The sequence below is a fragment of the Schistocerca piceifrons genome, chromosome 4 (assembly GCF_021461385.2).
Source record: "Schistocerca piceifrons isolate TAMUIC-IGC-003096 chromosome 4, iqSchPice1.1, whole genome shotgun sequence".
NCBI classification, from domain to species: domain Eukaryota; kingdom Metazoa; phylum Arthropoda; class Insecta; order Orthoptera; family Acrididae; genus Schistocerca; species Schistocerca piceifrons.
Genome location: NC_060141.1, coordinates 516,973,290 through 516,995,308, shown reverse-complemented (window position 1 = coordinate 516,995,308; position 22,019 = coordinate 516,973,290). Strand labels below are relative to the sequence as shown.

The 22,019-nt window shown below is 43.2% G+C and overlaps 1 protein-coding gene across 1 annotated transcript in view; it reads right to left on the bottom strand.

Moving 5' to 3' along the window:
* Nucleotides 1-1,657: 1,657 nt before the first annotated feature.
* Nucleotides 1,658-22,019, bottom strand: part of LOC124795965 (trypsin-1-like) — a 53,811-nt gene continuing 33,449 nt past the window's right edge. The window contains exons 6-8 of the mRNA XM_047260046.1: nucleotides 21,471-21,584; nucleotides 9,334-9,483; nucleotides 1,658-1,810 (exon numbers count right to left, since the gene is read on the bottom strand). Coding sequence (XP_047116002.1) covers nucleotides 1,658-1,810; nucleotides 9,334-9,483; nucleotides 21,471-21,584 — 417 coding nt within the window. The remainder of the gene's footprint in view (nucleotides 1,811-9,333; nucleotides 9,484-21,470; nucleotides 21,585-22,019) is intronic.

Sequence of the window (22,019 nt, the reverse complement as noted above, 5' to 3'; positions counted from 1 at the left end):
GATGAACATAACGTCCAAAATCTAAAAACAATCAAACAATAAAGTAGTTTGGTGGGTAACAGCAATGACCAATATAAAAGCAGGATTTGGGGTTAGTTTTCTGACCCATCGGGGAGTTTCAATCTGCGAGAAAGTTGCGGAAACAGCTTGCTCCGCTGCCGAGTGTTAGACTGACTTTAGTGTAATTCTAGTTTTGGCATTATAAACTAATTTATTTGCAAATAAGTATATAAGAATACGTATATACAAAACCGCATTGTACTCACTGTGTGAATCCTTGTGAAACTAGAGCTACAGGTTATCACACACACACACACACACACAGACACACACACACACACACACACACATATGATTTCAGTTATGTTTCATTGTTGCTATGTTTATCATGCAAATAAGAACAAATATTATCCACCTTTTGCTACTGTGTACCCTGTTGTGCTAATGTGACACATATAATTTGTAAAATGATCTGCGGATAAATAAAAAACTGACATTTCACTGCCATAGACAGTACGTTTGTTCTGTACAACTTGTGTCATTGACAGTTAACATCTCAGATTTCATTAATTCTTCACACTATAGTGTTTTAACTTACAGTGATATTCCGTATTACACATCCAGGTCAAAAAATATTTTGCACTTCTTCTCTTAACCAACAGTTCATACTCGTGAAAGCACAACGTGTTCACAAGACAGATATCTGAAATTTCTAAGGCGTTACCTCCATGTCTATATTATCTGTTGTGAGGCCTCCATACAACTGCCTCATGAATCAGTGCTGAGAGTCCTACACCACCAGTTGTCAAATGTGTGATGTTTTTAGCACATAATGTTGCGCGACTACGATGCCCAACTATCAAATGCTTAGAGCTGCTACGCCAACCATTAAGCACTTTTTAATTGGATCACGTAGTCGCGAAACATGTTGGGCTAAAAATATCACACATTTGACAAGTGATGACGTAGCATTCTCAGCACCATTGTGTTCATATAATTAGTCTAAAATGATCTGTAGATGCTCTCTTGAAAAATTGATGTATGAGCTTTATTGCTTTTGCAATGCAGTTCTGAAAGCAAAAATATGCAAATTGTTGAATATGATGAACGTAACATTCAAACATATTGTACGGAAAGTGTTATAAACTTCCTTGAAAAATTAACAGATGTTTCTCGTCGGATGCAGATAGCAATCCCTATGGAAGCGAAGATGACCTTAATTGTCATGATAAGAAGTTAGAGAACGAAAAGCTCTACACAGTACATATGTCACCAATTTTCACATACACACATACACCGTTTACTTAACGATGAATGATGAATGGAAAGAGAGAGAGAGAGAGAGAGAGAGAGAGAGAGAGAGAGATAGTTGTTCCTTTCAAGCGTTACACACTACTCTACCTCGAATTACGTAGCCAGCAATCTAATACCGTTTTTTGTAAATGCTTTCAGATCGGACATTTGAAACGATTTAATGTTCACAAGATGCTGAGGCTGATTGCAATTTCATAAACCTGCAGGAGAAACTAATACCAATTTCACAGTATATAGCTCATATTTTGTAATCACATAAAGAAATCCGGAAATTACATATGTGCAGATATCACATGTTAATCACACTAAAGCGGATGCCTGTTTTTTCAGTGGTGAGAATTCTTTAAGATCTGCCAGTCGTCTCTTTGATCCAGTCTACGTAGTACGAAACTTCGACGTACACCCCAGGAGATCCCTCTGTAACGCAAGGCTTCCTGGACCACGATACTATACCGATCTGAGTGCCGTTCACTAACAGCGGTCCACCTCCATCCCCCTGAAAAAGGGAAAAAGAGAACTCGATAATCGAACATGCAAAAAGTGTAATGCTACATTTGATATGATTCGAAGCATCCATTTCAGCGCTTTAACGTCGCTCACACGCAGATCAATCAGAAAATTCAGGTAAGTTTGTAATTTTAGTTATCTTTTAGGATACTTCTAATCAATGAGGAACATTTTACAAACACTATTTCCTGACTGATGACAAATGTTAATGACTTTATTTATTGTTTCAGCGAAGAAAATATCCATTGAACCAAAACTCTTTGACCACTTGAAGAAAAATGTAGGTTTTATTTTTATTATTACTTGACGTCGATGTTGCTGGACATTGTGCTTTACAAACATAAGTCGGGATATATCTCCAAAGAGGACCAATGTCTGAATAGTTTTGGGAAATCAAGGAAAACTGATCCGGAGAGAGGACCGCGATTTTAAACCTTCTCAGTCCGATTGTGACTGCAGCTCGTCGTGCAGTCTTGTCAACAATTTCTGCTTCATTTATGTGCTCTTTTCTGCTGTTGATTCTTCATGCGTCATAAAGCTGCATTCGTTTAACAATGCATTAAGTCATAAAAAAGGCATTGTTATAGTTCAAAGGCCACACTCTAAACAACGCAGCGTATCTGGAGCAATTTTAAACCTTTATGTGACAATATGTTGCAGCAAACTTGCTGACATCTTGCAAGTAAATCCTCATTTCCTAATGGCAGTTTTAATTTCTAGGAACAGTAAATATACTGAAAGCGAAATATCTTGTTGCAGAATTGATAGGGCTCAATGAAACGTGCAGGCAATAATACCATATACTTTTGGAGGGTCCTTTCATCACTTGTCTTTGTGAAGCTACTGGATCCTGAATAAGAGTTACTATTCCACATGTGTGAAAATACCAGTTTTGGCTATTGTCTGTGTGTACACTGGTGGAAATGTAAGTTAACATTTTCAACGAAGGCTACGCTTTGAGAGTGGACAATGTAATCCGGATATAGCCACCACAAATAAAAGTTTTAGAACGTAACTGAGAAAAATAAATTTAACAAGTAAACACTTCTGACCGGAGAGCAATGGGGTAATCGCAAACAGTAAGTGCATTTGATTAATAGGTAATGGAATCAATACGATTAACTAATAGAAGGTGCGACTGAGTTTCCAGAACCCACTGATATGGAATATAAAGAAATTACCTACAGCGAATATCGTACAGATTTACATGCGACAACGACGAGTGAAATTTGATGAAATTTAGTGGTAGGAACAAATACGTTAAATGAGGTGGACGTTGCACAGTAATTGAAACTAGGAACACCTTCCTAGTTGGAGTAAGAAAAGAGAATTAAGTTAGGGAATTGTGTAGGAGAAAGGGTAAGAAATTTTGTGATTAATTATAAAAGTTTCAACAGGCGTAAGTTTTGTAAACCACAACAAGAGAAGACTTAGGAAAGATGATTAAATACAAAAAGACTATAAGAGTAACACAAATGTGTAGGGACGGATGCCATAACTCTTGGCTACCGTTGTCTTGGATCAAAATTTAAGAAAGATGAAGAATAAGCTGCAGCAAAAGGAATCAAGTAAAATATCATTGATTAAATCACACTGAAATTCTGAAAAGTGGAGACAGATGGGCTAAGTAAAAGAATTGCGCATAGTTGAGGTGCAATACACACAGGAGAGGTGTGTGGCGACACGGCACGTTGCTTCGTTATCCGTAGGATTTGTTGTTTATAGCCACGATTGACGTTCGGCAGCGCCGAGTGACGGAGACGTTAAAGTGGTGCGCTGCTGCTTCTATCAATTTAAAATGTGAAAATGCGAAATTAATTGGAGTGTAACGTAAACTGTAAACACGTCCTGTCCGTGCTATGTCACCGTCGCTCCTCCAACAGGCTTCCGCATCCTGTGTTCACTGCACCTGACATGATAAGCACATGAGAAGCAAACAATTAATACCAGCTAATATGCTATATATGCAAAAAATTGTCTTTGAAGAGAATGGGTAACTAAGAAATAAATCAGTCTACGACTGTAAGAAACAACTACTAGAATGCAGAAGATACGAAATGAAAGGAACCTGTACGAATTGCGAAGGAACGTAATCACAAGGAAATTAAAAGAAACAGATGTAGGGTTACTATGTTAGAAATTCAATAGCGAGATATCTGACGCTATTTCAAGGAAGGCGAAACTTGATGTCAGAAAACAATTTAAGGCTTCAACAGTAATCTGTACTCTGGTACCATTCGCAGGATTTGCACTTGATCCATTTTAGAGGCTTGTGTGTCAGTATCGATACATTTTAGGAAAGCGAGCTGCGTTAACTCGCACTGTGAACAGTTTCCTGTTATTATATATTATGTTACGTTTATTTATCGTACGGTAATGGCTACTCTACTTTCTGATGAGCGCAAATGTTTTTATCAGGTCATAATGATTCTGTGATTTGCCTTTTATCACAAATGTCGACTGTTACTTCTGATACATTTGCGTAAATGAGGAGAAAAATGACTGTTGGTGAATACATGCTCTCGAAAATAGTTTAGAGCCGAAATCGGCCAAAAGTGATCATACATACGTCAGTTATTTGCTAATATGTAAATCACTAGTGAAAAATTAGTATGCCTTTCTAAAATTTATGGCCGTAAAATCGAATACGATAAACTTACGTCAAGTACCTTGCTGCCTAGCCTTCGCTAACATCCTAAGAACGTGTCAATGGTGAACACCTGAAGTGCGAATGTGCACCCTCTGTTCAGAGTGACAGAGTGCAGGGTGAGCTGAAAGAATCGAGAGACATTAAAGTGGGAGGGAAAGTACTACGGCTTTACCGGCGCATTTACAAGTACACGTCAAGAAGAGACTTTGCTGGAACTAGGACTCCGGAACTGAACTGGATAATTTTATGACTTCTGTTCATTCCGGCAAATTAATCGTCTCTGCATATTTGTGACAGCAGTATATTTACAATATATCTCTTATGTTAATCATAAAACGTCTTTCTTTTTTCCCATAGCTATTTGGAAAAGAATGTATACTGAACGGTACAGACACTACAAGGTTGGGGGTTCAATGGGAAATCCCCAGGGTTTGCTCTGATACCGTACCCTCTGTACAATTTTCGCATAAGTGTTGTCTAATGAGATTATGGTTTTGTATGGATTATTATAGTGTGAGTAAGTACTTTGACTACGCGACTGATGAAATACATGCTTGTTTATGTAACTCATCAGCTGGAGTCAAAACCTGTGTTAAGGTGGTACTACTTTCGGTGTACGAGATGTGTGAGAAAACCAATGAGACTGGTTTTTTTTATCTACTAAACATTTTTTGTTCACAAGGCGATATTGTGCGCTTCAAAGTATTTCCCTTCGACAGCTATATACCGGCAGAGTCGTTGTTACTAGTCTTGGTAGTAGCGCTGGAAGGCTTCAACTCGTACGACTCTTAACGTGCTTTGAATGTTTTCCAGAATCCCAAAATGACATCACTTTAAGACATTTTTAACTGATATTAAAGGACTAAGATCAGGTATATAGGGTGGCAGCGGAAACACAGGAACGTCTTTCGAGGTTAAAAGTTCCGTGATGGAAGTGGTCGTGTGACATGGGACGTTGTCTTGATGTAGCATCCACTTGTTTGCAGTGTCCGGTATCACTCGATTCACCCTTTTCCGAAGCCATTTAAGGACCTATTTGTGAAATACTTGGCTGAAAGCTTTACCTGAAAGGACAGGTTCCTCATACACGATGCCCCTACCGTCAAAAAAGCAAAGCAGTATTGTTTCGATATTTGATCTGCACATTCGAGCTTTTCTTCAGTCGAGAAGATGTCTCAGTGTGCCACTCCTCACTTTGCCGCTTTGATCAGGATCGTACTCAAAAATCCAGGACCACACGACTGAACCATTCGTGGTCATTGACGTTTCTACCAAGAAGGTCCAGCACACTTTTCATCGACTCTATTTCTGCTCAGTTCTGAGGTTTCTCGGCACTGTTTTGTCACAAAGCTTTGGAATGTGCGAAATTTCGGTCGTAATTTGATGTTTGGTGAATATGTTTAAGTTTAACAAGGCACCCATCATCCTTATTGTTAAATGTCGGTCTGATGTCACAAGAGCGTGTACATTTTTAGACTTTTCGTCTCCCTGAGTGAGCATAATGTTTAACGTGTTCTCGGCCGTCCAAAAATTATTTTTGCCAGTGAAAAACTTGTGCTTTTGATGATGTTCCCCATAGGCCTATTTCAACTTTTCGAAAGTTACACTCGCAGATTCCCCAAGCTTATGACAAAAGCTGATGGCATAACGTTGCTCTAATTTCCACTGTTCCATGTTCGTAACTAAAACGCGGCGTTGCCAGGTCTCAGTGTTGTCAGACTCATTACTTGTCTCGCTCGCCTTATATATCTGGTAATACGTGCATTCCGAGAAGCCAGTATCGTTGGCCAGAGGGGTTTACCTCACAGGTATTCTTCTGGCTTTGGCGTCTTTGGTTTGACTGAGGTCTTCAATAGGACCCATGGAAGAACTGAAAGGAGAATCTGTAGAGAGAGCTGGTGGTCAGCCTGTGTTCGCGAGCGACGCAGGAAGGACAGTTTTGGCTGCCGGTGGAACGGTCGCGTGTGTGAAGGAGCAGTAGACTAAAGGCGGAGCGTCGCGGGGAAGAAGGGTGCACCCAGGCGCGAGTGCTGACTTGGGAGCTGCTAGTGGCTGCTGCAATGCTTCACAGGAGCTTCGCGTTGTATGGCGCAACTGAGTCTCGGCGGGCCAGTGTGTGTCGTCTCACGAAATTGATTGTTGCAGCACTGAGTCGATGCGAGCTGCACTGCTGGCCATTACCGTTCTTGATGAGCCGCTTTATTTGAATGTTACCGCATGTTAGTTGTTCGTCAGTTTTCATCATTGGTGGTTACCATTAAAGCTCCGCTACTCGCAATGTATTGTGTTCCTCCACCACGTCACCTTAGTTGTTATTTAATATGGCTTGGCTGTGCCGGTCTTCTTAGCCCCAGGCAGCGTCTCACATTCTGCGGAATTACCAGCTTGCTAATTGGTTGCTGGTATTATAATTGTGGAGTTCCTGCTCCCGAACAGAGGGGGGGGGGGGGGGGGGGGGGGGGGAGGATAAAGTGTTCACCGTTTCAGAGTCGATCAGTGTAATCCTACTGTTTGTATAAGGTCTGAAAAATTGTTATCTTCGTTGAAAGACTGCTCTTTGCAACCGCACTATTTTCAATTGTATACATTCATTTAAAGATGTAAGTCTCTGTTGAGAATTGTTTAAGCCCGAGAAACTGTTAATTTTAGAGTTGTCTCAAGGTAATTTATTCTTCTATTTTAATCCACCGTTTACGGGTAAATGAGAATAATTCTTACCTTGATTTTGGAAAGGATTTTTGTGCACGCTTTGAAAGGGAAGAGTTTGAATTGTGACCTTTGTAATCATTAGTTTAAATCAAATGTTAACGTTTCTCTTGCGCTCTTGTTATTGGTTATGACACAAATGAACTTGTTGATTGGTAGAATGGACTGTATTCATTCCTGTTTAGATTATTTAGATCGCCTCAACACATTTGTGTAACATTTCTGAAGATATTCCATGCATAGCCCGGCACATAGGTCAGTTAAGGGGGCCGGCACATGACCAGCACGTCATATATTGTTTTTAATATGGTGTGGAAGTAGCCTTCCATCTAAATATTAAGTTAAGTTACGGATGTATCTAAAAGTAATTTTCAAGTATCTGAACTTTTTGCCTCCATTTTTGCACTGAAAATTCTCAGTTACATTCTTTTTTAATTAGGCTCTGTTTTAACACTGGATAGGAGTCTGTTTTTCCATTAAGATTTTTGGACTTGAGTCTGTTTTGGTACTGAAATTTCTAAGTATGCCTGCAAAATAATATTTTGCTTGGTTGTTTCAAGTTAAATTATGCTTTAATATGCTTTAACTGAGCCTCTCTTTGAACATTGGGACTGAACCTGTGTACTATTTAGAATGCTGATCATCTGCTTGTACAAACAGATTTGGCTTAATCGTTTCAATAACTTTTGACTTAATTAACATCTGTCCAGAAATTTCTTATTATTGATCAGCATGCGGAACTTGTCAGTAAAACCACTAGTTCCTTAATTGTTCTATGCATGCTGCCAGGGTGGAGTGTCTCATTAAATAAATAAACAAAATACGTTTTTTGTGTATCCTCGACTGACACTTCTACTCCACCAGTCATATCACTTGTCCAACTTCTGGCACCAATAAAAAAAGTTCATTGTGGCAGTGTGCTTTCTGATGCATTGCATATAGTTACCCCAACGTCAAGTTAAATAGGCTAGCATGAGTGATGTTACTGGATGTCAGCAACTAACGCTGAGGCTCGCCTATGTATCTTAATTTTATGGCAACTTACATAACACAAGAGAAAACAAAATGCTATAACCAATATTTTGACTAGTGCCAGAAGGCAGCCGGAAGCTGGTCCACGTATAGACCCCAACTAACAGTAACTATGTTTTTCACGGCAGCTGATGATGCAGGTAGATAAATATGAAACATGTTGCAGCTGACGGGCACAATAGTAATAAAAAAATCTCTATGAAATATTCAGTGGTTTCTGCAGGCAGAAATATCTTACATACGGGAAGAAGACGGAATTACACTAGTATTGAACATTGTCTTATGTAAGTTTCTATTCAAACAAGTTTTTCACAGACACTCTCAACTCCTAACGTCGGTAAAACTGTAAAGCGAAGTAATACACAGAAAACCAAAAACAGCAAACAAATAAAAGCGAACGAAGATAAATCTCCTGGGTAATTAGATTGTTTCACTTGCTCTCAAATGACTCTGAGCACTACGGGACTTAACATCTGAGGTCGTCAATGCCTTAGCACTTTGAACTACTTAAACCTAACTAACCTAAGGACATCATACACATCCATGCCCGAGGCAGGATTCGAACCTGTGACCGTAGAGGTCGCACGGTTCCAGACTGAAGCGCCTACAACCGCTCGGCCGGAGCGGCCGGCTCATTTGCTCTTGTATTCCCTCAAAAACTCGACGTTTCAACGTTCCTGCTGTAGTCTTTGTTAGTCTTGTGATGTTAAACCAGTCATGGGCATCACAGAGATTCTGAAGAATATACTAGCACAGGAGTCGAAAAATCAGGTTCTTCAGAAATTTAGGAGGATGAAAAATGAAATGAAAGATGATCGTGTGGCATTGTTGGCCGCGAGGCCATATTCAGGCGGTTCGGCCGCCGTATTGCAAGTCCTTTTTAGTTGACGCCATTTCGGTAACTTGCGAGTCAATGATGATGGAGGACACACAACACCTAGTCCCCTGCCGGGAATCGAACCCGGGCCCCCTGTGTGGTACGCGGTAACGCTACCGCTACGCTATGGAGGCGGACCGTTACGAGGATAAAATGACGTGACCTGATCACCCGCGAGATTTTATTTTCATGGACAACAGCCAGTATATTCTTCAGACATGTACATAAACAGAAGAACGTAACTCACACTACATTCTCCCCTGCCTCCTTCGGGCATCCCGGCGCAGATGTCCTCCTCCAGGACCTGGTACTCGTAGCCTGCGTACGCCTCCTGACAGTCCTCGTCAGACCACACCGGGATGTCAGCCTTCCGCAGTGTTTCAGCTGAAGATTCAGACTGGAACAATAATGTGCATCGATTTCACAAAGGGTTATAGAAACTAATAACAATTGGAAACTCCCTAAATCGACAACTTCACTCACATTATCATGGAACTGTGAATAAAATTTTATGCTTTCGAATTATTGGTAGCGTTCCTGCGTCCTTAATATCTTAGTCATTTAATTCCATATTCCGTGGACTATTAGATGAATTTTCATCTTATTGATGTGGAATGTGTCAGTATAGAGGTTACGTGTTCAGGATTTGCCTGTCAGATTAGTGACACATTAGCTATTTACACTTCGTTAAGCACAAAGCTTGTTCAGGTATTATTGCGGAAAAGAACATTTTAGTCTTTAACACTATTCATACTACTCGTGAAAAACAACCCTGAGTATAACATTAAGGGTAAAAAACTGCGGCATGCTCACCAGCACTCCGATCGGAACGCAACCGTACGCACATGCACGGTCTGTGGGTGGCCTAGTTTCAGGGGGTTGTCCACTACCAGCACTGGGAAGGAATTACAAACTTGACCACCAGCCGGCTGCCCCCTTTGGTCGACCAGTGGAATCGTCCTGTTACATCTGCCCGTGGCAGTCATAGCAAGCCCTCTTTTCGAGGATGGTACTGCTACAGGCAAAGTACTTGACGATAAGATCACACTACATCTCAGAATCTCGTTCCAGCTCAGGTTTGCTGACAGGATACCACATTTCTCGGTCTCAGTCATGCTTGGGAAACTTATCCTTACCTCTCGGGTCTGCCACTATTTCCTGTTTGGCACCAGTACCACCTTTTTCCGTTCTTGTCGTGTCATTAGCATCAGGCCTCCTGTTGCATCTGGCCTTACTGTGACATTTCGGGTTTGATCTGTACTTAATGGAGCCTATGTTTTTGGCCAGGTCTCCTTGAGTATGTCTTCTTTTCTTGACTGGGGTTGTAGTCTCTGTGCTCCTTACTCTTTTTCCGTCATCGTGAATATTTCTTCTTCAGAAATTCTGTCCTCAAACTTTCTGATTCCGTTTTGTCACTCCGTATCACAATTTCACATACGCCTTGCGCCTTTCACTGGCACGTCCATTCCTGAGGTTTTCCATCTCTGAGGTCATCCATTTCCGGGATCTGAGTCTGTGGTCATGCAGCCGCTAGAACGTCCGTCTGCAGGGCCCTCTGTTTGTGCGATTGTCCGTTTCTGGCCTGGCTATCTCAGGGAGCCATCCATCGCAAGGGTTGTCTGGCCTCTGGCATCGACTGCCTCCATGGCTTTGGCGAGCTGTGGGAATTTCATACACAACCAACTCCTCAGGTGCACTGTGCTCTTTCTCCTGGCCTCCCCGGCTCCACCAGTTTTCTCATCTGAACAGGGCGCTCTATTCTTCTTTCCGTCCATGAAACCTATTCTTCCTTTTCCATGGTTTTACACGTGATGCGTAAAAGAGTGCTCCAAGGCCTATTCAACGCTTGCTCTTTTCTGTTTTTGACTGTTCTGTGCCGTCGCTGTTGCCGTGATGTCCTATCCCTTCATTTGTTTCTACGAGTATTGCCAATAAAACAATGCACCGCATTTTTTTCTCATCCGGAAACAGTGCTACGAATGCGAAACGCTAGTATCTATTATCTGAAGTCTCCTGAGTGAACGCGCCAACTTTCTTTCACTCCCGACAGATAGCGTAGCTGCAGGGCAGTTTCAAAATGGTATCTGTAGGTGATGTACGTTACAAGTGAATTTGTCACTGCAGAGAAAGAAACTGTGGGGAACATTCACAAACGCTTGTGCAAAGTCTATGGAGCACATGCTGCTGACAGAAGTACAGTTAGTCGTTGGGCATGGAGGGTGAGGCCATCAGAAGGCGGTTGGGCGGAGCTCCATGATTTGCGCAGTCGGTGTGACCATCTACGGCTGTCACACTTGACATGTTGCAGCGAACTGGTGTTGTCATTTGCGAGTATAGACGCATTACAGCTCGGCAGTTGGCGCTGCATCTATCAATCGGCAAAGGACGTTCACACAGTGAAGCACTGGCTACGCCACCATGACAAGAATTGGTACCGACAGGGCATACACCCTCTTATTTTGCGATTGAGCAAGGCAATAGAACGGGATGGAGATTACGTGGAAAAATAGAATGTGCAGATAAAACGCCATTCTTTCGTGTGTGTAATTCTCATTATGTTCAATAAAGAATTGTTGAAGACAAAATTCGGTGCATTACTTTCTGGACAACCCCCGAACTTTTCAATTGAGCCTTCCCTTCCTCTTCACTGTTCGCCACCGTGACAGTGCCTTCTGCGACGTCTGTATGGTGTTGTCTCTCAACCTCGGTTCAGGTTCTTGGGTCTGTACCGCAGACACATTCCTTGTCACCCAGTTGAGGCACCACTCTCGTGTGAACCTACATCGATGCCACACCTTCTGGCTTCGAGTGGGTGCTGCCATCTCTCTCTCGCCAGCGGAGGGAGGGAGTATAGGCTATGTAGCACGAACTCAATGACTTTACTACTTCTTTCTCCAAGGTGAAAGGGGGCGCAGGATCTTTGGATGCTAGCATGTTGTACCTGCACCTACACACTGACTGGACTGCAGCCACTGAGGGAATTGGTACGGTGGTTAGCACACTGGACTCGCATTCCGGATGATGATTATTGAAATCCACAGCCAACCATCCACATTTAGGTTTTCTGTGACTTCTCTAAGTCGTTCCAGGCAAATGCTGGGATGATTCCTGCCCCATCCTTGAAACAATCAAAGCTTGTAATTTGTATCTAACGACCTCGATGTCGACGGGATGATAAAGCCAAACCTTCCTTGCTTCTTTTCGACTGCAACCGCACACACGCCCGTGTTCCACGGGTAGCGTGGTTTCAGGTGTCTTCCACTACCAGTATCTGCAGCCCAGTTACGATGACAACAGTTTTGGGTAGCAAGCCAGCAGAAAAGCAACAATAGCAACCTTTCTTGTTATCAATGGAAATACAGTACGCAGTCTCTATACAAGCTACTCTCGCCGACTTGCGGCGTTCCAGTCGACGACGAGAGGCGCAGCCTATGTGGGAATGTTTTCGTCAGTTGGTCACATGCCCGAATTGCCCACACTGTATACCTCCACTTCAGCAGGAAGTATGTTGGCTCGCGGCCTTTGAGAAAGCCAGTCATCGTCGGGAGTCATCCCGGGCAGTTGTTTCGGCTGCTCCAGGTTTCTACATTGGGTGTAACACCCGATAAGAGCCGACCATCACCGATCTTGGATGAACTTTTTCTCTCGTTGGACACTGGCTTGCCAACGTAGGAGTTGTGCTACTTCTCACCTTGTTACGGGTTCATTTCATATGTTTCCAGTGGAGATAATCGATAGCGTTATCTCTTCCTGCAAGTCGCCTCTGAGCTGTACCCGGTAATGTTATCTCCTCTTCTAACTGGATCTGTTTATTCTAGCAATCTACTTAACTGCTGTCATTCCTGCATACAACCTCACCACTGGCTTACAAAAATTTCGCTGCAGTGGTTTAACGACTCGTGTAGCACCGTATCCTTTCACAAATGCAAGCATTTAAGGCTGAATAAGTCTCATATCAGTGGGTTTGGTAGCGTACTACAAAACACGTTCATTCTGCTTACTCTTATAACTTTGTAATATGATGCCAGACACGGAACTCAATGATATTTCTTTTCTGACTTGCCATCTGTTTAGAGCCCATCTTTTCTTAGGGATTAATTACATTTAAAACGTATTTTAAAAGACTGTTGTTTGTGGGCTGTTGATAAATTCTTCCGTGATTTTTTCTTAGGTTTCGAAGTATCTTAGTAGCGTAGCAAAGTCTATGCTTCAAAGGTGTCCCTGCAAGAGATGGTAAGCACAAAGGTTCATAGGGAGGCCTACTTCAGATCGACAGAACGTTCCAACATCAAAGGGTGAATTATTCTGACTTCGTAGCTTTCAGCACCTGCAGGAGACGCACAGCTACTGCAATTCAAATGGTTCAAATGGCTCTGAGCACTGTGGGACTTAACAGCTGTGATCATCAGTCCCTTAGAACTTAGAACTACTTAAACCTAACTAACCTAAGGACATCACACACATCCATGCCCGAGGCACGATTCGAACCTGCGACCGTAGCAGTCACGTGGTTCCGGACTGCGCGCCTAGAACCGCGAGACCACCGCGGCCGGCTACTGCAATTCATTTAGAGTTGCATTTAAATAGTTAGTTACCGATTGTGCACATCTTACAAAATGGTGAATATAGATTATTATAGTGTGTAAAATATACAAAATATTGTTGCCGCGCGGGATTAGCCGAGCGGTCTGAGGCGATGCAGTCATGGGTTGTGCGGCTGATCCCGGCGGTGGATCGAGTCCTCCCATGGGTGTGTGTGTGTGTTTGTCCTTAGGATAATTTAGGTTAAGTACTGTGTAAGCTTAGGGACTGATGACCTTAGCAGTTAAGTCCCATAAGATTTCACACGCATTTGAACATTTTCGAACTTGATTGTTTAGTGACACTAGTTAGACCGTGCACCTTCTTTACGAGTCTGATAGCCAAGATTACCTTTATTATTATGAAAATACAGATCTTACAAGTATTGTTAACACCAAGTTGTACGACACACTACAATATCACCCTAACACCGTCTAGCACCGACCGCAACCCTCATATTGTCCTCTATTGGGCGGGGAAGAGGGTACACAAGTCCCTTCAGGTGTTCTACATCCAGCCAAAATTACTCACAACTGATCAGATCCCGTGGCGCGTAATGGGGCCCCTTAGGGAAATGGCAGCAAGAGAGGGGAAGAAAACCAATGTGCACTCCGTGTGCATACCGGGGGGAGTCATTCCAGATGTGGAAAGGGTCCTTCCGGATGCCATGAAGGGTACAGGGTGCACCCATCTGCAGGTGGTCGCTCATGTCGGCACCAATGATGTGTGTCGCTATGGATCGGAGGAAATCCTCTCTGGCTTCCGGCGGCTATCTGATTTGGTGAAGACTGCCAGTCTCGCTAGCGGGATGAAAGCAGAGCTCACCATCTGCAGCATCGTCGACAGGACTGACTGCGGACCTTTGGTACAGAGCCGAGTGGAGGGTCTGAATCAGAGGCTGAGACGGTTCTGCGACCGTGTGGGCTGGAGATTCCTCGACTTGCGCCATAGGGTGGTGGGGTTTCGGGTTCCGCTGGATAGGTCAGGAGTCCACTACACGCAACATGCGGCTACACGGGTAGCAGGGGTTGTGTGGCGTGGTCTGGGCGGTTTTTTAGGTTAGATGGCCTTGGGCAAGTACAGAAAGGGCAACAGCCTCAACGGGTGCGGGGCAATGTCAGGACATGCGGGGACCAAGCAGCAATCGGTATCGTAATTGTCAACTGTCGAAGCTGCGTTGGCAAAGTACCGGAACTTCAAGCGCTGATAGAAAGCACCGAAGCTGAAATCGTTATAGGTACAGAAAGCTGGCTTAAGCCAGAGATAAATTCTGCCGAAATTTTTACAAAGGTACAGACGGTGTTTAGAAAGGATAGATTGCATGCAACCGGTGGTGGAGTGTTCGTCGCTGTTAGTAGTAGTTTATCCTGTAGTGAAGTAGAAGTGGATAGTTCCTGTGAATTATTATGGGTGGAGGTTACACTAAACAACCGAACTAGGTTAATAATTGGCTCCTTTTACCGACCTCCCGACTCAGCAGCATTAGTGGCAGAACAACTGAGAGAAAATTTGGAATACATTTCACATAAATTTTCTCAGCATGTTATAGTCTTAGGTGGAGATTTCAATTTACCAGATATAGACTGGGACACTCAGATGTTTAGGACGGGTGGTAGGGACAGAGCATCGAGTGACATTATACTGAGTGCACTATCCGAAAATTACCTCGAGCAATTAAACAGAGAACCGACTCGTGGAGATAACATATTGGACCTACTGATAACAAACAGACCCGAACTTTTCGAATCTGTATGTACAGAACAGGGAATCAGTGATCATAAGGCCGTTGCAGCATCCCTGAATATGGAAGTTAATAGGAATATAAAAAAAGGGAGGAAGGTTTATCTGTTTAGCAAGAGTAATAGAAGGCAGATTTCAGACTACCTAACAGATCAAAACGAAAATTTCTGTTCCGACACTGACAATGTTGAGTGTTTATGGAAAAAGTTCAAGGCAATCGTAAAATGCGTTTTAGACAGGTACGTGCCGAGTAAAACTGTGAGGGACGGGAAAAACCCACCGTGGTACAACAACAAAGTTAGGAAACTACTGCGAAAGCAAAGAGAGCTCCACTCCAAGTTTAAACGCAGCCAAAACCTCTCAGACAAACAGAAGCTAAACGATGTCAAAGTTAGCGTAAGGAGGGCTATGCGTGAAGCGTTCATTGAATTCGAAAGTAAAATTCTATGTACCGACTTGACAGAAAATCCTAGGAAGTTCTGGTCTTACGTTAAATCAGTAAGTGGCTCGAAACAGCATATCCAGACACTACGGGATGATGATGGCATTGAAACAGAGGATGACACGCGTAAAGCTGAAATACTAAACACCTTTTTCCAAAGCTGTTTCACAGAGGAAGACCGCACTGCAGTTCCTTCTCTAAATCCTCGCACAAACGAAAAAATGGCTGACATCGAAATAAGTGTCCAAGGAATAGAAAAGCAACTGGAATCACTCAATAGAGGAAAGTCCACTGGACCTGACGGGATACCAATTCGATTCTACACAGAGTACGCGAAAGAACTTGCCCCCCTTCTAACAGCCGTGTACCGCAAGTCTCTAGAGGAACGGAGGGTTCCAAATGATTGGAAAAGAGCACAGATAGTCCCAGTCTTCAAGAAGGGTCGTCGAGCAGATGCGCAAAACTATAGACCTATATCTCTTACGTCGATCTCTTGTAGAATTTTAGAACATGTTTTTTGCTCGCGTATCATGTCATTTCTGGAAACCCAGAATCTACTATGTAGGAATCAACATGGATTCCGGAAACAGCGATCGTGTGAGACCCAACTCGCCTTATTTGTTCATGAGACCCAGAAAATATTAGATACAGGCTCCCAGGTAGATGCTATTTTTCTTGACTTCCGGAAGGCGTTCGATACAGTTCCGCACTGTCGCCTGATAAGCAAAGTAAGAGCCTACGGAATATCAGACCAGCTGTGTGGCTGGATTGAGGAGTTTTTGGCAAACAGAACACAGCATGTTGTTATCAATGGAGAGACGTCTACAGACGTTAAAGTAACCTCTGGCGTGCCACAGGGGAGTGTTATGGGACCATTGCTTTTCACAATATATATAAATGACTTAGTAGATAGTGTCGGAAGTTCCATGCGGCTTTTCGCGGATGATGCTGTAGTATACAGAGAAGTTGCTGCATTAGAAAATTGTAGCGAAATACAGGAAGATCTGCAGCGGATAGGCACTTGGTGCAGGGAGTGGCAACTGACCCTTAACATAGACAAATGTAATGTATTGCGAATACATAGAAAGAAGGATCCTTTATTGTATGATTATATGATAGCGGAACAAACACTGGTAGCAGTTACTTCTGTAAAATATCTGGGAGTATGCGTACGGAACGATTTGAAGTGGAATGATCATATAAAACTAATTGTTGGTAAGGCGGGTACCAGGTTGAGATTCATTGGGAGAGTGCTTAGAAAATGTAGTCCATCAACAAAGGAGGTGGCTTACAAAACACTCGTTCGACCTATACTTGAGTATTGCTCATCAGTGTGGGATCCGTACCAGGTCGGGTTGACGGAGGAGATAGAGAAGATCCAAAGAAGAGCGGCGCGTTTCGTCACTGGGTTATTTGGTAACCGTGATAGCGTTACGGAGATGTTTAATAAACTCAAGTGGCAGACTCTGCAAGAGAGGCGCTCTGCATCGCGGTGTAGCTTGCTCGCCAGGTTTCGACAGGATGCGTTTCTGGATGAGGTATCGAATATATTGCTTCCCCCTACTTATACTTCCCGAGGAGATCACGAATGTAAAATTAGAGAGATTAGAGCGCGCACGGAGGCTTTCAGACAGTCGTTCTTCCCGCGAACCATACGCGACTGGAACAGGAAAGGGAGGTAATGACAGTGGCACGTAAGGTGCCCTCCGCCATACACCGTTGGGTGGCTTGCGGAGTATCAATGTAGATGTAGATGTAGATGTAAACTGTGAGGCTGTCGCTATGTTTCCTCAGCTATTTCATACAATCCGAGGTATTTTTATGGTGTAAAGATCGGTCAGTGTAGCGGAGCAGCTGGGACATGATAACATGCCTGAGTGTTCGTCAAAGTGGGAACGTATGTGTGCAAGACTGTGAAAAGGCTGTTGTTTTGGAAGACGAATGAGTCAACAGCACGTTCAATTATGAAGATTTAGAAGGGGGTCAACGCTTGAAGGATGAGAAATTTGAAATAAACGTCCTGGTTTACTCCATATGACCACAGAGCCATTTCCAACTGGAACTGCAGCCTTTACACACAGTGGTTCAAAGGGCTCATTCTGCTGTTGGTGCGATATCGCCTCGCACTAATTGTGAGAGGCAAAATCTCAGTTATAAGAATCACACAACTTGAATTCTGTCAGCTGCTGGCCAATGAAGATGTATAGCTTTTGGTGCCAATGTGAACAACGGACATTTTCGAGGTATCCGACTTCAAATATCCACTGAATGCACTTCCCGCGTAACTTTCCTCGGAGATCAGTTGCAATGGAACTATAATCACTGACAGCAAAAATTCCTATCGCGTTAGAAACCGATTGTCGTTGATGAAGTGTGACACCCGTGTCCGATCCTTGACGGTTAAGTCGAGTACACAAAGTTACATGGCTGAAAATGGTACGTAGTTTCTTCTAGAGGTGTAGGACAGTCCGTGTCGATGCACCAACAAATCGGATATCTCCTTTCACAATGTGGTCATCTACATCTGTGCTCCGCAAACCATCTGACGGTGTGTGGCGAAGGGTACTTTGTGTAGTGATAGACATCCCTGGGGTTGTGAAGCAGCTAAATGGGTTGAAAATAAATAAATCGCCAGGTCCTGATGAGATTCCAATTCGGTTTTACAGAGAGTACTCTACTGCATTGGCTCCTCACTTAGCTTGCATTTATCGTGAATCTCTTGCCCAACGTAAAGTCCCGAGCGACTGGAAAAAAGCGCAGTTGACGCTTATATATGTGAAGGGCAGAAGGACGGATCCTCTAAATTACAAACCAATATCCTTAACATCGGTGTGTTGCAGGATTCTCGAACATATTCTCAGTTCCAATACAATGAATTTCTTTGAGACAGAGAAGTTGCTGTCCATACATCAGCACGGCTTTAGAAAACATCGCCCTGCGACCGCAACTCGCCCTTTTTTCACATGATACCTTGAGAACCATGGATGAAGGGTATCAGACGGATGCCATATTCCTTGACTTCCGGAAAGTGTTTGATTCGGTGCCCCACTGCAGACTCCTAACTAAGGTACGAGCATATGGGATTGGTTCCCAAGTATGTGAGTGGCTCGAAGACTTCTTAAGTAATAGAACCCAGTGCGTTGTCCTCGATGGTGAGTGTTCATCGGAGGTGAGGTTATCATCTGGAGTGCCCCAGGAAAGTGTGGTAGGTCCGCTGTTGTTTTCTACCTACATAAATGATCTTTAGGATAGGGTGGATAGCAATGTGTGGCTGTTTGCTGATGATGCTGTGGTGTACGGGAAGGTGTCGTCGTTGAGTGATTGTAGGAGGATACAAGATGACTTGGACAGGATTTGTGATTGGTGTAAAGAATGGCAGCTAACTCTAAATACAGGTAAATGTAAATTAATGCAGATGAATAGGAAAAAGAATCCTGTAATGTTTGAATACTCGACACAGTCACGTCGATTAAATATTTGGGCGTAACATTGCAGAGCAATGTGAAGTGGGACAAGCATGTAATGGCAGTTGTGAGGAAGGCGGTTTGTCGTCTTCCGTTCATTGGTAGAATTTTGGGAAGATGTGGTTCATCTGTAAAGGAGACCGCTTATAAAACACTAATACGACGTATTCTTGAGTACTGCTCGAGCGTTTGGGATCCCTATCAGGTCGGACGGAGGGAGGACATAGAAGCAATTCAGAGGCGGGCTAATAGATTTGTTACTGGTAGGTTTGATCATCACGCGAGTGTTACGGAAATGCTTCAGGAACTCGGGTGGGAGGGAGTCTCTAGAGGAAAGGAGGCGTTCTACTGAGAAAATTTAGAGAACCAGCATTTGAGGCTGACTGCAGTACAATTTTACTGACGCCAACTTACATTTCGCGGAAAGATCACAAAGATGAGATAAGAGAGATTAGGGCTCGTACAGAGGCATATAGGCAGTCATTTTTCCCTCGTTCAGTTTGAGAGTGGAACAGGGAGAGAAGATGCTAGTTGTGGTAAGAGGTACCCTCCGCCACGCACCGTGTGGTGGATTGCGGTGTATGTATGTAGATGTAGATGTAGATGTACCACGGTCACGTCCCTCGTCTCCTATTACAGTCGCGAATGATGCCAAGGAAGAACGATTTTTGGTTAGCCTCTGTGGGAGTTCGCGTCTCTAATTCTAGTTCACGTCTTCCCTTCGACCCATGTGACTCCAGTAGCTCCATACAACCGACTGTCACACACACACCACGAGTTAAGTCAGCGGTTTAGTGTCACATAACTGCCGGGTACAAGATCTGTACCCTCCGCAGCACTCAAAAGCAACCAATGTGCTACTTAAGTGGGTCACTAGTATATTCTACAACAGCTTTACGCTTTTTCCAGTTCCATTTCGCATCAGCGCGCACAAAGAAATACTCATCAATCCAGCTTCTTCACTGAAATTTTGTCCAGTTACTGAATTTGTCGATGGTCTTTTCTCATTTGTTGTTAGAACAGAATATACTGTGACATTACAGATCTACAGATACAGCGGAATGACAACGCTTGTAATTTATTGCTATATTATACTGAGAATTTCTTACATTACTGTCTCTTCAGTTGGAATATTTATAGCGCTTTCCATTTGAGAAATAAAATCACTACGCTAGTACTGATATACATACATAGCACCGAGATGCATAGATCTTTTCGGCACACTTGCTCAAATCGGTGTCCTAAAGAGAGAGAGTGTGTTTGGGGGGCAGGGTAGGCGGATAGGGGGTGGGTGTTATTGAACTGTTTTCTGTAACATGAAGTTCACTTTAGCATACTGAGTTTTCATGGTATTTTTGAGCTTGTATACCTTTCTTCAGATTACAGTTTTTGTAGTGGTATGTACCCTGAGTGGCCTCCAGCTGTTTTTTTTTTCAGTATCGTCACGCACTTTTAAATTTTTACGTACAAATTATATTAATTTAACTGTTTAAGCTAATAATCTTTCTAGCCTTCATAAATCTTTATTTATCACCCCATTTTAGTCGTAATGAATCTGATGAGGCTTCCCACTGTACGCTTCATTGATGTTGGTATGGGATTCTGTGGGTGTGTGTGTATGGGGGAGGGGGTGTTTGGGGGGATAGGATGGGGGGGGGGGAGAGACGGAAGGGAGCACCCTTCACAACAGACGTCTGCCGTTGGTGAGCCTTCAGTAGCGGTTACTTCCGCACTGGCATCCGATCGTCGTGACTGGTCACATTTCTAGGTGCCAAGGTTATATCTTGCTTTTAACCATCTGACTGAAGTTAGGGTCATGCAGATTTTCAACCACGATGACAAGGTCAGAGAGCCTGGATCTAACCATTTAGCTTTCCTTTTGCACGTCATTTACGCCGGTTTCCAGTCGAACTAAGGCCTCATAACCAAGATGTTTACTCTCTCTAAGCTGATCATCATCATCATTAGCTGTGATAGTATTTATGCGCAGTTTGTACAGAAACTACTGTTTTTGATGCATATAATAATCTGTAGAGCAGCACGCTGAGATACGCTGCAACAGTACAACTCATAGAAATTCATTCCGTGTTGTTCTTATGTACAGGAGTTTCACTGATAATCGCGTTTTTCTGCTGTTGCGAGTTGACGTTGGCTCACCTCTGTAGCTCCCCATCCGACCACGGTGGCTATGGTCCCGCCGGCTGTCTGCTGTCCCTGTTCCGGTAGAGGCACTGGCTGTATTCGGGGACCCAAAGTGAGAGGCTGCACCAGCTGGAATCAGTGAAAAGAATCGCTGTTAATACATTTTCCATCTTATTGTTAATTGGTGATCAGATGAAACGGATATTTGAAATATAATACATAAAATACAAACTCGTTTGGCTGTTAACCTAGTGCCAATCTGTAACAGACGGCATTAGAGAGATAGGCGTTTCAAATCCCTTTAGCGTGGCAACTTGTGATGAGTGAGTATTTGTGTTTTCAATTGTGATGAAGATAACAAAACGGCAAGCAGCCTGCACGTCCTGAACAGAACTTTTGGGTCCTCTGGGATTTAAGTCCCCATCTGGCGGACTGGTTACCAACAGCAGAATCATTCCATGAGTCATTGACCAGAGTTGTGGAAATCAGGCAACGATTTGACACAAAATTTGGTGTTCAGCCATATACTGGTAATAATAGTTTCTTCTATCATCAGGGTTCGAA